Source organism: Bubalus bubalis, chromosome 3 (assembly GCF_019923935.1).
Source record: "Bubalus bubalis isolate 160015118507 breed Murrah chromosome 3, NDDB_SH_1, whole genome shotgun sequence".
In the NCBI taxonomy this organism is placed as follows: domain Eukaryota; kingdom Metazoa; phylum Chordata; class Mammalia; order Artiodactyla; family Bovidae; genus Bubalus; species Bubalus bubalis.
In genome coordinates this window covers 71,014,709-71,028,329 of record NC_059159.1, presented here as the reverse complement: position 1 = coordinate 71,028,329, position 13,621 = coordinate 71,014,709, and the positions used below count along the sequence as shown (strand labels likewise).

Sequence of the window (13,621 nt, the reverse complement as noted above, 5' to 3'; positions counted from 1 at the left end):
TGGACATGACTGAACACAACAACAAGGATACATGATGAACTTATACTGTCCTCTGCTCTGTGGGGCATTAACTCATGGAACTCATTGTTCTTATTTAGACAATATAGTGGATAAAAATATAAGGTCGCTGAAGAAGTATTTAAGTCAATTCACAGATGTCAGAATTCTTGAGACAGAAACACTTACAAAATACTCCTCCGTTGAGTTATTATCCAGAAGTACAGATGTGCCTTCCATAGAGATTGTACCATTTTGTAAGACCAGCAGGAATGTATGCGAGCTCGTTAAAATTTCAGTTCTTAACATCAAACATAGATATGAAGCTTCTCAGGATAATGGGTTCTCTGTACTCTCTCTGCAGTGCTCAAAGAAGTACTATTTCTATAGAAGACAACACGATATAGGGAATAGAATTGATAAGGATGACATCTGCCTACTGGTTGTGAGGCTTTACCCAGTCTCAAATTAGGAAAATCTTGTGAAGCACGTATGAGGAAGATTCTCTGGAATACTTTTGCTAGGGCAAATTCTCATGTTGGAATTCAAGTGTCTTGTCTTCTAGAGAGGTATCAGCAACATAACAGAGAACCTCCAGTGACTAATACAGTAATACTGGCTTCATTTTGAGGGTCCAAGCACTGCCTGGCCCAGGGAAACAGTAGAGTGAGTAAAGAATCCTCCTGCAATGCAGGAGACCCCAGTTTGATTCCTGGGTCAAGAAAATCTGCTGGAGAAGAGATAGGCTCCCCACTCCAGTATTCTTGGGCTTCCTTGGTGGCTCAGCTGGTAAAGAATCTGCCCGCAATGTCAAAGACCTGGGTTTGATCCCTGCGTTGGGAAGATCCTCTGGGTTGGGAAGATCCCCTGGAGAAGTGGACAGCTACCCATTCCAGTATTCTGGCCTGGAGAATTCCATGGACTATATAGTCAGTCCATGGGGTCACAAAGAGTTGGACATGACTGAGTGACTTTCACTTTCAGGTAATTTATTAGTAGGTTTTTGATTCTAATCTAGGCTACCCTACCATTCTGAAGGAGATCAGCCCTGGGATTTCTTTGGAAGGAATGATGCTAAAGCTGAAACTCTAGTACTTTGGCCACCTTGTGTGAAGAGTTGACTCATTGGAAAAGACTCTGATGCTGGGAGGGATTGGGGCAGGAGAAGGGGACGACAGAGGATGATATGGCTGGATGGCATCACTGACTCGATGGACACGAGTCTGAGTGAACTCTGGGAGTTGGTGATGGACAAGGAGGCCTGGTGTGCTGCGATTCATGGGGTCACAAAGAATCGGACACGGCTGAGTGACTGAACTGAACTGAACCTCCCACAGTTGTGATTCTGGATGTCATTAGGCTGATTCAAGGCTGCCTTCTAGACTATTAAAATGGTGATACTAATGCCCATGGCGTTTTGGACTGTTGTGAGATCAAATGGAATTGTGTTTGGGACAATGACTGATACACACTAGCATTCAACACTAACTCTCCTCTCTTTGCCTTTCTGAAAATGAGAGAGTGGGGATAAAAATCCCCAGAGTTGTCTCTGAACAGCCCAAAACATATGCCACAATTTCTATATACTATATCTGCCTTACTTTACTTATAGAAGAGTCTCTAAAAATGTTTACTATTATTCATGTGTTATTCCAATACCCTTTGTGGTTTGGCTTCTCAGCCTATATCAGAGTGGAAAGAACAGGGCTACACTTGTTAACTGACTGAAGGATGAAAAGTAGAGCTTAAAAAATTATTCAGAAACAACAATAATAATAAAAGTGACCAGCAGGTATGGTGGCTTACCAGTAGTAGGGTGGCTCCTTGGTAAGTCCACAAATAGTCAGAGCCTCTTAGCATAAGGCTTCCTTAGGGTCAAGTTATCAAGAAAGGGTTAACTGTTGTGCTGGTAGGAAAACAGATCAGTGGACAACACATTTATTTATTTATTTTATTTCCTTCCCCATCTCTTGTTTACTAAAGAATTGAGGTATTGTTGTAATATATCGATTGAGTTTTATGAAGATTTACATCTTAAAATGCAAAATAATACAATGGAAAGCATTTGAAAGGATAAATTTCAGTTATCTGAAAAATAATTTACTCATTTAACCAGTATTTATTGAGTGCTCACTATGCATTCAGCACTGTGCTGACTGTTGGATTTGCTTGGACAACTAATTGCCCTGAAGATCTACATAAAAAAAGTACCATTCATAGCACAGTCCAAATTTATGTTAACCTTTTAGTGAGTCTTTGTGATAGGTTCCTTATCATTGATTTTAATTTTAGAACCTCCTGGGTTCTACACAATATCCCCTCCAAAGAAGGCAGAATGATAAAATTGTTGAAACAGCAAATGTAAAGTTGAAATCAATTGAGTCTGTGAATCTTTAAATATCTACTTGAAACTTCAACTCTGATAAAGCCGTTTGACTTAGTCCTATTTGTCAGCCTGATATAGTGAATGTAATTTACTTAGCTAATTTCACTAGTAGATGATGTTCTTCCAGGGCACAGAGAAATAGAAATCATAAATATGTCATTGCTGCTTGCTTTTGTATCTCATTTCGCAGCCTCACAGGCTCAAATAGAGAAAATATATTTAAAAACAAATTAATTGCATCTATTTCCTGGAAGCATCTGAAAATGTTTTCATTTTAGAGATACCAAATCTGCTGGATCATAGAATTTAAATAACTATATGTTGGCATATGTGAACATAACAAATAGTTACCATTCATCCAATGCTTACTACTCATCAAGTATATTGTGTTGAGAGCTTTAAATAGATTACCATCTTTAAACTGCCCAACAACTTTTCAAAGAGGGCACTGTTACATTCTCATTATATAATGGAGGAAACTGGGGTTTAAGGAGGTTAGCTATCTTGCTCACATTATTCATGTATTATTTTAGTGGAATTGGGATCCAAACCTGGGCAGTCCTATTCTATACCTATGCCATCTTTTAAAGGTATTATTAATTCAAATTCAGTAAAGAAACAAAATCTCAACTGTATGCAGAAATAATCCTTAGCCATTGTCTATAAGTTTTACTCCCCTAGGAACAAGGAGGCTTAAATCATAGTGTGAAATAAAAGGATACCTTTAGGCGACTTGTTTCCAAAAAGCAGATTTTGTATTACTTCTCCCTACCCCTGTCCTCCCCAAATGGCAGATGTAAAAATTCTCTATGAGTACTTTCTGTAAAGTCCTTACAGGTTTTACCTTGGCATAAATACTCATGAAAAATTGTGTACTAAAATACGGAATCCTTACCTTGCTCTGTCACCTCCAATGCTTAAGTAGGAACTTTGGTGTTCAACAGTATATCCCAAAATAAGGGTACTGAAAATTTCAAAGGCATCTTTCTTCCATAAAACCTCAATGCCATACAAATATTACCTAGCTTGTCCTCTATATTCCAAAGAAAATTATTGGCATCATTAGGTTTTTCTGAAGGGACATGTAGATAGAATCAGAAAAATGAGCACAAAAATCCAGAGAAGTCGAGAAAATTCACGGTTTGACATTTTTTTTCTTGTAACTCCAAATAGTTCCTTTCACCTGACCAGTAACAACTGTGACCATGTAGCTTGCTCTATCTGGCTTCAAGTATACTTTCACTAGAAGATCATTGTAATTCAAATCCATTCAGTGCTGCTTCACTTTTGTAAATTGTTAAGATTAAGTAGTGTACCCTGCACCTATTTTAATGATTTAGCACATTGATAATATTTTCACTTATTTAAAGCCATATTTATTGACAGAGGCTTAGCACCCAAAAAATTCTAGGAAGCAATTTTCACACATCCAAAACCTTGAACAAGTAATTGACACAGCTTAAACTCTGGCTAGTTTTGAATTTTCCAAATTAAGGTCACAGAATTGAAAAAACTGCATACTTTTTTTTAAAAAGTTGGTAGAAACACATTCTAATGGTGAAGAAAATATACTCAAGGTCACAATATGCCAATCCTCTCTCTATGCTCTACTTCTAAAGATGCAATTAAGCAGATTTTTAACTGGATTTTGCCTGCACTTTTCTTAAGGGAATGGTGGAAAAGTTTATTGCAAAAGATGGAAGTTATCAGAGACAAAGTCAGGGGGTCAACAGAGGTAAAAGAGGAGGAAGTTGTCTATGTGGAAGTGAGAATCAATAAGTTGTGAGTGGGAATCTAAACTGACATACAATTTCTAAAGACCCTCAAAATAAGAAAAGAGCAGGAGATAAATTTAAAAGAAAAACATCAAAAAGGGGGGGAAAAACAGCCAAAGAGGTGAGACACAGCCATTTTGATGGGGGGTGGGTTGTCTACACAATGAGGTCATCCTATCTCCCGGAAGTGACACGTAATCACCTGCTTTGCACTAGCTCCGCCCCTTCCCTCAGAGGTCCCGCCCCTCCGCCAGCAGCCGGGAGGGTGTTAGGGGGCGTTTCTCCAGGAGGAAAGCTGAGAGCTGCGACGCTGAGGAAGGGGACCCCAAAACGTCTGGCACTGCCCCCTCCAGGGATCACTTTGGACCGCCTTACTCGGCCCAGCGGGATTCAGAAACGCCGAGGGGTCAACCTGATGGGTTTCGGGGTCAACGGAAGAGGGGAAGGGGAGCCCTGGCGGGGTGAACCCCCCGGTCCCCCGCCAAGCAGCTGAGGCACAGGAGGGCGGCCATCTTGGCCGGGAGGGTAGGGCTGGGGAGCTGCGGGCGCCGTGCGATTGGGGGGCTCGCCCGGAAGTGACGCCAACTACCCGGAAGCGGAGGGGGTTCCCTGGCCCACTCCCCCCTCGTTCGTTTGCTCCCCCGCTTCCTCCCCGCCCCCCTTCCTCTCCATTCGTTCCCCCCCCCTCCCCGTTCCCTGCCTTCTTACCCCCCCCAACCGTCCCTCCCCCCCCAACCTCCGGAGCTGGGAAGAGAGTCAAGATGGCGGCGAAATCCGATGGCGGTGGCGTGGGGGTGGGCTTCGCCCAGCTGCACAACCTGGACGAGGCGGTGGGCAGCGGCGGCGAGGAGGACGGGGAGCCCGGGGGAGGCGGCTGCGGCGGCGGCGGCGACGGCAGCGAGCCCGGCGAGAGCAGTTCGCTGCACATCTGCCACTGCTGCAACACCTCCTCGTGCTACTGGGGCTGCCGCTCCGCCTGCCTGCGCTCCCTCCTGGGCAAGAAGCCGCGCCGCAGCGCCGCCGCCGCCGACGGGGGGGACCAGCCGCTGCAGCCGCCCGCGGCCGCCGGTCGCCAACCCCCGACGCCCTCGGCCGAGCGGCCGCAGCCGCCGCAGGTGGAGCGGCCGTGGCTCGACTGCCTGTGGATCGTGCTGGCGCTACTGGTCTTCTTCGGGGACGTGGGCACCGACCTGTGGCTGGCCCTCGACTACTACCGCAAGGGGGACTACGGCTACTTCGGGCTGACCCTCTTCTTCGTGCTGGTGCCGTCGCTGCTGGTGCAGAGCCTGAGCTTCCGCTGGTTCGTGCAGGACTACACGGGCGGCGGGCTGGGCGCCGTGGAGGGGCTCAGCAGCCGGGGCCCCCCCATGATGGGGGCCGGCTACGGCCACGGCGTGGGGCCCTCGGCCACGCCGGGGGCGCAGCGCCTCTGCCGCCTCTCCGTGTGGATCTGGCAGTCGGTCATCCACCTGCTGCAGATGGGGCAGGTGTGGAGGTAAGAGCACTGCGGGGGTGGGGGCGGGGGCCTGGCCAGCCAGCCCTGCAGAGGGCCCCGCGGGCGAGGCCGAGCCCTCCAGAGTGCGCTCTGCCCCCTAGGTGCCCCGCAGGTGGGCTCCTCGGACTGGCCTTGGCCCGGGGGTCTTTAAGGAGGGGTTCGCCACGCACTTTCCCTGGCGTCTCAAGAAGACCATCCTTCGGTCTGGATCCCTGGCCACGCCTTTTGGCCCAGGGAGGCCCGAGTCCGGCTGTCTGTCTCCATCCCTGCTTCGCACTTAGCGGAGACCCTGCCTCGCCCTTTCTCTCCCCTCTTATCTCCGTAGACCTCTCATATTCCCGGGGTCCCTTTGCCCTGTATCCCAAGGTAACCAGCCACTAGCGCTTTTTATCTGCACCCCAGCTTGCCTCCTGGGGGGAACCTTCCTTCTTCCAGCCAGTTTGCACTCGGTTTTGTCCCCCGGTGAGACATCCTCCCCTCTTTTCCCCGTCTTCTCTCCGCAGTGGCCTGTGTGGGGGCCCTGTGCAAACCCCCTGGCTGGCTCTTCTTTTGCCCGCCCCCCCCCCCCCCATTCCACGCCCCCTCCTCTTTTACTGCAATCCCGTCCCTTGCAAATGACTACAAACTGCTGCTCTCCTTGGAGGAAAAATGACTTTTTTTGGTGTTTTTTTTTTTTTTTTTGGCTGAATTAGACGTGCCCTTTTCTTAGTAACAGGTAAAATTGTATAGTATGTGATGGGTGTAAGCGTTTTTAATTCTCACTTCCAGAAAATCACTTAGCCACCCGGATACACATGCTGGTGGAATGTTGTTTTTGGTAGCCAGGGCAGTACGCAGGTGATTTATGTTTACACAAGCCCCAAGCTTGGCTCTGGGGACTTTCCCCTCTTGTACATTTCCCGTGTGCCAGGTAAATCCTTCAAAAACCACTTGCAGATCCCACCCCCCACCCCCCCTTTTTTTTTGACAGCTGGTTAACTGGTTAAACTAAGGAAATGATCTTATAAAAACCTTGGTAAATATGCGTCCTCCAACTTAAATCAGTTTGAGTGTATTTTGGAAACACTGAGTTGTGGATGAGAGTGTTTGCAAGAGAAAAAAACCTTCCTGAAGAGAATATAGGAAGCTCTTCAGGTACATTGCTTCTGTGAGAAGACATTTTGCCTAGATTGCTCAGGCACCTATGCCTAGGAGGAGATTTTAGGTGCTCAGATTTTTCTGTTTACTGAGATGTACCTAGGTTAATTGAAATAAAGTTCGTTGTCTTTTTAATTGTCTTGGTTGTTATTCAGAATTTTAAATACAAACGTTTCAGAAAGCATGGAATTGAATTAAGTCGAATCAGGAAAGACAGTGTGAGACTTTTGTCTTGCAGAATTTACATGCGAATTCAGGATTGGAGTTTTCCTGGTCTTGTGAGTAGTTTTCCTGGTCTTGTGTTCCTAGGTTGAACAAGCAACCTTTTTTCCCAGCCCTGTCTGCAGATAATTTGTTTCCTGCTGATAGGTTTAGAGGAAGAGCGGGGAAAATTAGGAAGAAAAAAATAAAAAGGTGATTAACTTGTAGCTATTATGAGCCAAATTTGGGGTCAAGGAAAATTTTGAAGTATGTTTTAAACTGGAAGTCTAGCTCTGAAAACATCCAAATCTGTACTGAATTGAAGAGTATGTTTGGTATGGGGGATACTATTTTTGGTTCTTGCAGGTTGGTGACATGCAAAGGAATGAAGTCAAGAGAGACAAAAAGCATAGGGAGAGGTTTTTGAAATAGTAGTCAAGTTTATCAGCATGTATAATAAGTAGGCTTGTATCGAATAAGCCTAAGTTACCTATCTCTCCAGGTCTTAGACAATGTGGGCAATGTGGGCAATCAAAACCTTGGTGTCAGGTTCAGATTCCTGAGAAGATTGTTTCTAATGTAATCCATCCTAGGTATTTCTTAGTAGTAAGCTTTTGGGACATACTAAAATTGGAGTTCTGTTTCACAAGTTTTTTAGGCAGAATAATCCCCCCAACACGGCCCATTTACCTAAACTTTAATTGTATTTGACAGAGTAAAAGTTCAGGTTGTGGACTTTTTTTTGAAAGATATCTGTGATTTACTATGTCTGAGTTTTTTGTTCTTTTTTCAAGATTAGGATATATGTCTGAATGTTTTATAAAGTTGATACTAAACGACATGCTAATTCAGCTAAGTTATTTATTCTAATGTATTAATACTATATTTCAATTGAAATACTGAGGAAGGATTTTTTCTAACTTTTTTTTCTTGTTTTGCTTGAAATACTCCAGGAGCAGGGTCTTTCTTTAACACATACTAGGCACGTGGCTTGCATAGAAATCATTCATAAGTAAAAGCTCTAGAGAAAGGTGTTTATTCTTTTTTAGCTTTAATCTCTTGGCAAGCTTGTCATTGTTTGTAAACATACATCATCTCAGCTTTTCTGCAGATTTTTTGGGTTACAATTGTTCTCTGAGTCATGTTTGCTACTTACATTTTATGTACTTCATGTGGTCATGTGACTTAAAGGTTAAGATCTAAGAATTTGATTTGGGCTACATTCCCAGGAAAAGATGTTGGTGAGGTTGTCAGAACTGATTACATTAAACCATGAAACTTGTCTCTTCACTTGCTTTTTTTTTTTTCTAATGTACAATTATTTGACTCTTGCTTGGACCAAAGCACAGTGCTTATTTAAGAAAAATTAGTTTCTTTTGACAGTAAAGTGGTGAATTTCTATGCACGTTGCCTTTCCTGTCAAGATGGAAAACACTTGACATCTCTTTCATCAGATGACTCCCTAGACTGTCAAAAAATGTTTTTGGTTGGGCCAAAGCTGGAGTGTGGAGGATAGTTACCTGTAGGATGACTTGTTTCAGGAACCTTGTGATTAAAGTCTGTTTAATGCATACTTTACCATCACTAATTACTTAATGTGGAACTTTCTGTCTAGCTTTATGTGCTCTATTTTTCAGGTGTTTTTCCCAGGGATAGCTGGTCTGTGAGTCACTCATACCAGGAACAGGAGTTATACCAGGCTTCACAGTTTAGTACAATGTGTTGTTATTAGAAAGTGAGATCGTTTTCTTGGAAGGTTACAGCTTAGGAGCAGGTTTGCATATTGCATTTTTGTGTGTTAAGCTTTTTCCTTGAGTGTGTCGGCCTTTCTTTGCTTTTGTGCTCCTTTTAGAGAGTGCTTGGTGTGCTGTGGTTCACTGTAGTCAAGGAGCAGTTTCTTTGACTAAAATGTCATGGAATGTCATGATGTTGCAACCCAATCATTAATTTTTATTTTTATGTACTTATTTTTATGGGTATGTTTTAAAGATTTTTCTTAAAATACTAATTTTTTCTGCCACTTTTAAAATGAACATCAGCTGTTCTGGGAGATGAGGTGGAGTAAAGGGTTGCCATCAAGGGACAAAAAAAAAAAAAAGTAAAACATGGTTCACCTACCATAATGGGGTCATCAACCTGTGAACAATCTAAAGCTTTATTTTAGCTTTCTTTTCACTTCAAAACCGTGATATAACATAGGGACATAGCTCTCTGTAATCAGCAGCAAATATTGGTGAAGATGCTTCTATAAATTATCCACTCCCCCTTACCCCACAATGTAAGGATATTTGGAAAATTATGGAGGTTTGTTCTTGTTGAATATTTTAGAATAGTGGTTCTTAATTCAGGCTGAGAATAGAACCTACTACAACATTAAAAAAAAAAAAAAGCCTGAGCATTGCTGGACCTGCTGAGGAAGAATCTCAAGGTGAGACCCAAGCAGTCTTGTTTTTAGAAGCTCCACAGGTAATCAGATGGTCAGCTAGGCTTGAGAAGCACTTTTAGAATTGGGTTTCAGGCTTATTCCATTTGGAGATTGTTATTGGATTTGTGTTCTTAATATGTTGGAACAATTGGGAGTGGAATGCTTTGATACTGTGAAACTTGGTTCCTGGACAATATCATAACAAAACAACTTTAACCTTGGAAACATGAGTGTCTAAACTCAGTACTTGGGATTGTCTCAAGTGTGTGCATTTATCGTACTCAGGGTTTTTTTCTTTGACCCTAGGTATGGATCTCATTCTAAAGGGATTCCTAAACTCAAGGCATTCTTTAGTATTGTGGCCCACTTCTTTGCCTTTTAATGTGATTCAAATAGCACTTTTATGATTGTGTTGCGTGTTAAAGGGAAATTAATTTTGAAATGATTCTCCTAAGTAGACTTGAGGTAAATATGACTGGGATTACAAGAGGTGTTGGACTAAGTGGTCTGCAATGTCCCTGTAGCTCTAAAATGCTGTGATTTAGGAATGGAAATGTTATTTTACAAATAAGGAAAACCATTTATATGGGGCCAGAATACTAGTCAGTATTCTACTAGTCATAAAAGATTGAGTTTGTGTCTATGTCTCTGTGTGCGTGTAGGGGGGCTTTATATAGTATCTGTTTATTACTGGATGGAAATCTCAATTTTGTAAGAATCCTTTCCCCTCATTTTTGTGTATATATTTAATGGAGTTCTGGTTCAAAAGAAACTCAGTGGGGTTTGTTTTTTTTTTTTTGGAGGGGAAACCCGAGAAAAATTGATCTGAGAAAATGATGCATATATATAGTCAAAAAAAAATCTTGAAAAAGAAAAACGTTCCTCTGTCAAAAAGTGAATGTACTATAAAGTGTCAATAATTAGATCAATGTGCCACTGGCAGAGGAATAAAGCAAATAGGTGTTGAAGCAGAATAAAGAGAAATTGACAGGTTTGTGGGAATTTAGTAGATAGTGAAGGTGGCATTTCTAATCAGTGAAGGGAGAAAAAGATTATTTAGCAAATGATAGTCAATTGACTACCTAGTTGGGAGAAATTGCTCTCTACTTTACATAAACAAAAATTCTAAAAGAATTAAAAGTAAAAATATGAAATATTATAAAAGCACTAAAAGAAAATGTAGGACAATTTATAATCTTTGAATGGGCAAGAAGCTTTGACACCATCAAGAAAAAAAAGGGACAAATTTAACAAAGACAGTCCCATCTTGTTATTGTCTTCCTCCTCTTTCCACTTGAAAAATCATAGAAATACATGATTAGTTGTGAGAGTGGAAGAGTTATATTTGGACAAAGAGCTGTGTAGCTAAAGGAGAGTATGAGGAGAGAATATTATTTCTTCTTTTTGAGTGAACAGAAACAGAACAAACTAGACATCTATGGTGAATTTCCAAAGGAAGGCGATGGAAAAATGGCCCACTTTTAGTAAAATTGTAAGCAGTGATGAAGGAAGGATAGTATTTTCAGAATGATCCAGAAACAAAACACCAAATTCATATTGCCTGAAACCTAGTAGGCACGTGTCATAAATCATGGGCAGTTCATTTCTGCCTTTTAACATCATTTGCTTTGATTTTGCAAGCTTCCATAAGGTCAGTTAGTCAGGGTTATGTAATGGATAGATTCTGGAGTACTGAAATGAGGATGTTTGCACGCTCAGTCCCTCAGTCATATCCGGCTGTTTGTGACCCCATGCACTGTAGCCCACCAGGCGCCTCTGTCCCTGGGATTTTCCAGGCAAGAATAAATACCGGAGTGGATTTGCCACTTCTTCCTCCAGGGGATCTTACTGACCTAGGGATTGAACCCATCTCCTGTGTGTCTCCTGCCTTGGCAGGTGGGTTTTTTACCACTGAGCTACCTGGGAAGCCACTGCAAAAATTAGGTGGGATGCAAAAAGGAAGAAAATGTTTCCGTTGTTGCTGTTTTCGCCATGGGCTGGTTTGATTTACAGTGTGCTTTCTGCAAACACTGTTGTGGTTAAAACTTTAGTTTACTCCTTGTGATACTCTCTGTACCTTGTTTCTTCTCAGAAATTCTGAATTTATTTGGCTCTGAAAGCATTCATTTCTTTCAAAAAATCATGAAAATGTAGCCTCATTTAGAAAGTTCACTGACTTGATTTTTGCCTAAAGACAATCCATATTTATCCCTATTGGAGATACTCAAAAAAGAAGGAAAAAAAGAATTCCGCAGGACACAGCAATAATAAAAAGGGAACATTGGAGTTAAGGAATCAGGTTTATCATTCTGCAAGTTACCAAAAAAACTCTGGACTCAGTTTCCTCCTGTTTATCAAATAGAGAGTTAAATTCATTGATTTTTCAGGTCCCTCCATTTTGGAGTCTGTTATGCTATAGGTATTAGGACTCTGAAGTTTTAAACAAGAAATTTCAGACCCTAGTTTGAACAATTAAAATATTTTAAAGTGTGAATTTCCCAGGAACTATTTTGAAGTAGTATCATTTATTTTGAGTTAACTTAAAATTTTTCATTACTTGTAATCATTTTGCTACCTATAGAAGCATTATATATGTTAATATATTGCTAGCTAAGATTAAAATTTATAGCCGATACTTGTTTTCCTGGTTTATTATCAACTTTTGTGGAATTTGCAATTTCAGCTAAAATTAAAGTGTCCTTTTATAATCTTCTGTTTAACATATTTTACTGTTAGGTTTAGCTAAAGTGATGTATATGTCTAACATACATTTTTGAAGTTTTTCTGAATTGATTACCAAGATTGATTTCTAATTGGGAAGAACCTTAAAGTCACCTACCACAATTTATGCTTTGATATGTATTCTCTAACTTTGAAAAGTTAGTGTCTGTTAAAAAATAAATAAATAAATAAATTTTGGCTTTCTTGTTCTAAGCAATTTTTGGAAATGATTCTAAGTGATTCTTTTTGTGTTTTGTATTTTATTAGATTAAGGTATAGGTGTTTTAAGTTGAACTTGGGAAAAAGATGCGATTTGCTTGAAGGATTCAGTGAATATTATTATGACAGTAATACATTTGTACATAAAATTCAACCTTAAATTTTTCTTTTCTGCATGTCTAATGTGGGTAAATCTGTTGATCTTGGTATACTGCATTATTTTAATATACTTAAAGCAAAACGACCGTATCCTAAAGGTAAAATTTTGCATGTTGCTAACAAAATGTGTCCTTTATGTATATTGCTTTCATCATGAAATATCGAACAAGTGGTTTTTAAGTAACTTTTGTTTTGAATGCAGTATTTTGGTTGTTTTTCTTTCTAGTTGTGAGGAAGCTATTTCTGTTTTATCTTGGTCATGAATTTGCAGTGGGGATTGTATGTTCATCAACTCATTTCCAGGAAGAGATTTGAATATTCAGTTTGCAGAAAAGTAAGCACATCAGTTTTCTTCGCAGCACCCTTGGAGGGAGGAGGAGTTGATAGTTACTGTTTACTCTGGCTTATATGCTCCCAAAGAATCATAGGTACATGAAATAAGTTTCTCTTTCCCTTTATGCCCTCTTTTTATTCTGTCTTAACTACATACTGTTCACGTGAAGAAAGATGGCAAAGGTGAGGAAGATACCAGATCCATGGCTTGGAAAGCCCAGTGAGAAAACAGAGCTGGCAGGGAATTAGGCACCCACACCCTTCTAGACAGTACGCATGGTCTGCTTTCTCTCCCTGGCTGTGTTTCTTAGGGTGGTCAGAGAACCTCTTGTCTTAGGATAGGCCTGGGGCTTGCTAAATGCAGATTTGTGGGTCTACTAAGGGCTTAAAGAATCAGAACCTAGGGAGTTGGACCAAGGAATGTGTAATTTGGGTGGGGGAGGACTGCATTGTGATGCCTGTGGGATCCTTGTCCCTGACAAGAGACCAAGCTTGTTAACCCCTTCCCACACCCCCCTCCCCACTGGGATTTTGGAGTCTTAACCACTGGACCTCCAGGGAAGCCTGGGCATGTGTATTTTTGTGGTCCCTGCCTGACTCAATTATCACTTTGCTGGTGGGAGGGGGGGTTTTGTATTTTAAACAAGCTCCCCAGCCCTTCTTACCTCTCTAAAGTTGGAGAGCTATTGCTCTACTGGAATCAGAACCTGAGAGGTAAGGAAGAAAACAATTCCATCCTGAAGTTACTGTGAATCTAGGTACTGGTGGGTTTT

At 41.6% G+C, this 13,621-nt stretch overlaps 1 protein-coding gene and 1 non-coding gene across 3 annotated transcripts in view; both read left to right on the top strand.

Moving 5' to 3' along the window:
* The first annotated feature begins 4,418 nt into the window (after window positions 1-4,418).
* The window catches only part of XKR6 (XK related 6), a 265,966-nt gene continuing 256,763 nt past the window's right edge, over window positions 4,419-13,621 (top strand). The window contains exon 1 of the mRNA XM_025281348.3: window positions 4,419-5,653. Coding sequence (XP_025137133.1) covers window positions 4,920-5,653 — 734 coding nt within the window. The 5' untranslated portion in view covers window positions 4,419-4,919. The remainder of the gene's footprint in view (window positions 5,654-13,621) is intronic.
* LOC102410198 overlaps window positions 5,662-13,621 on the top strand; it is a 92,522-nt gene continuing 84,562 nt past the window's right edge. Inside the window, exons 1-2 of one of the 2 annotated variants that reach the window (XR_006549739.2) lie at window positions 5,662-6,019; window positions 6,346-6,368. This is a non-coding gene — a transcript (uncharacterized LOC102410198). The remainder of the gene's footprint in view (window positions 6,020-6,345; window positions 6,369-13,621) is intronic. The other variant, XR_003108108.3, reaches the window with a different exon arrangement.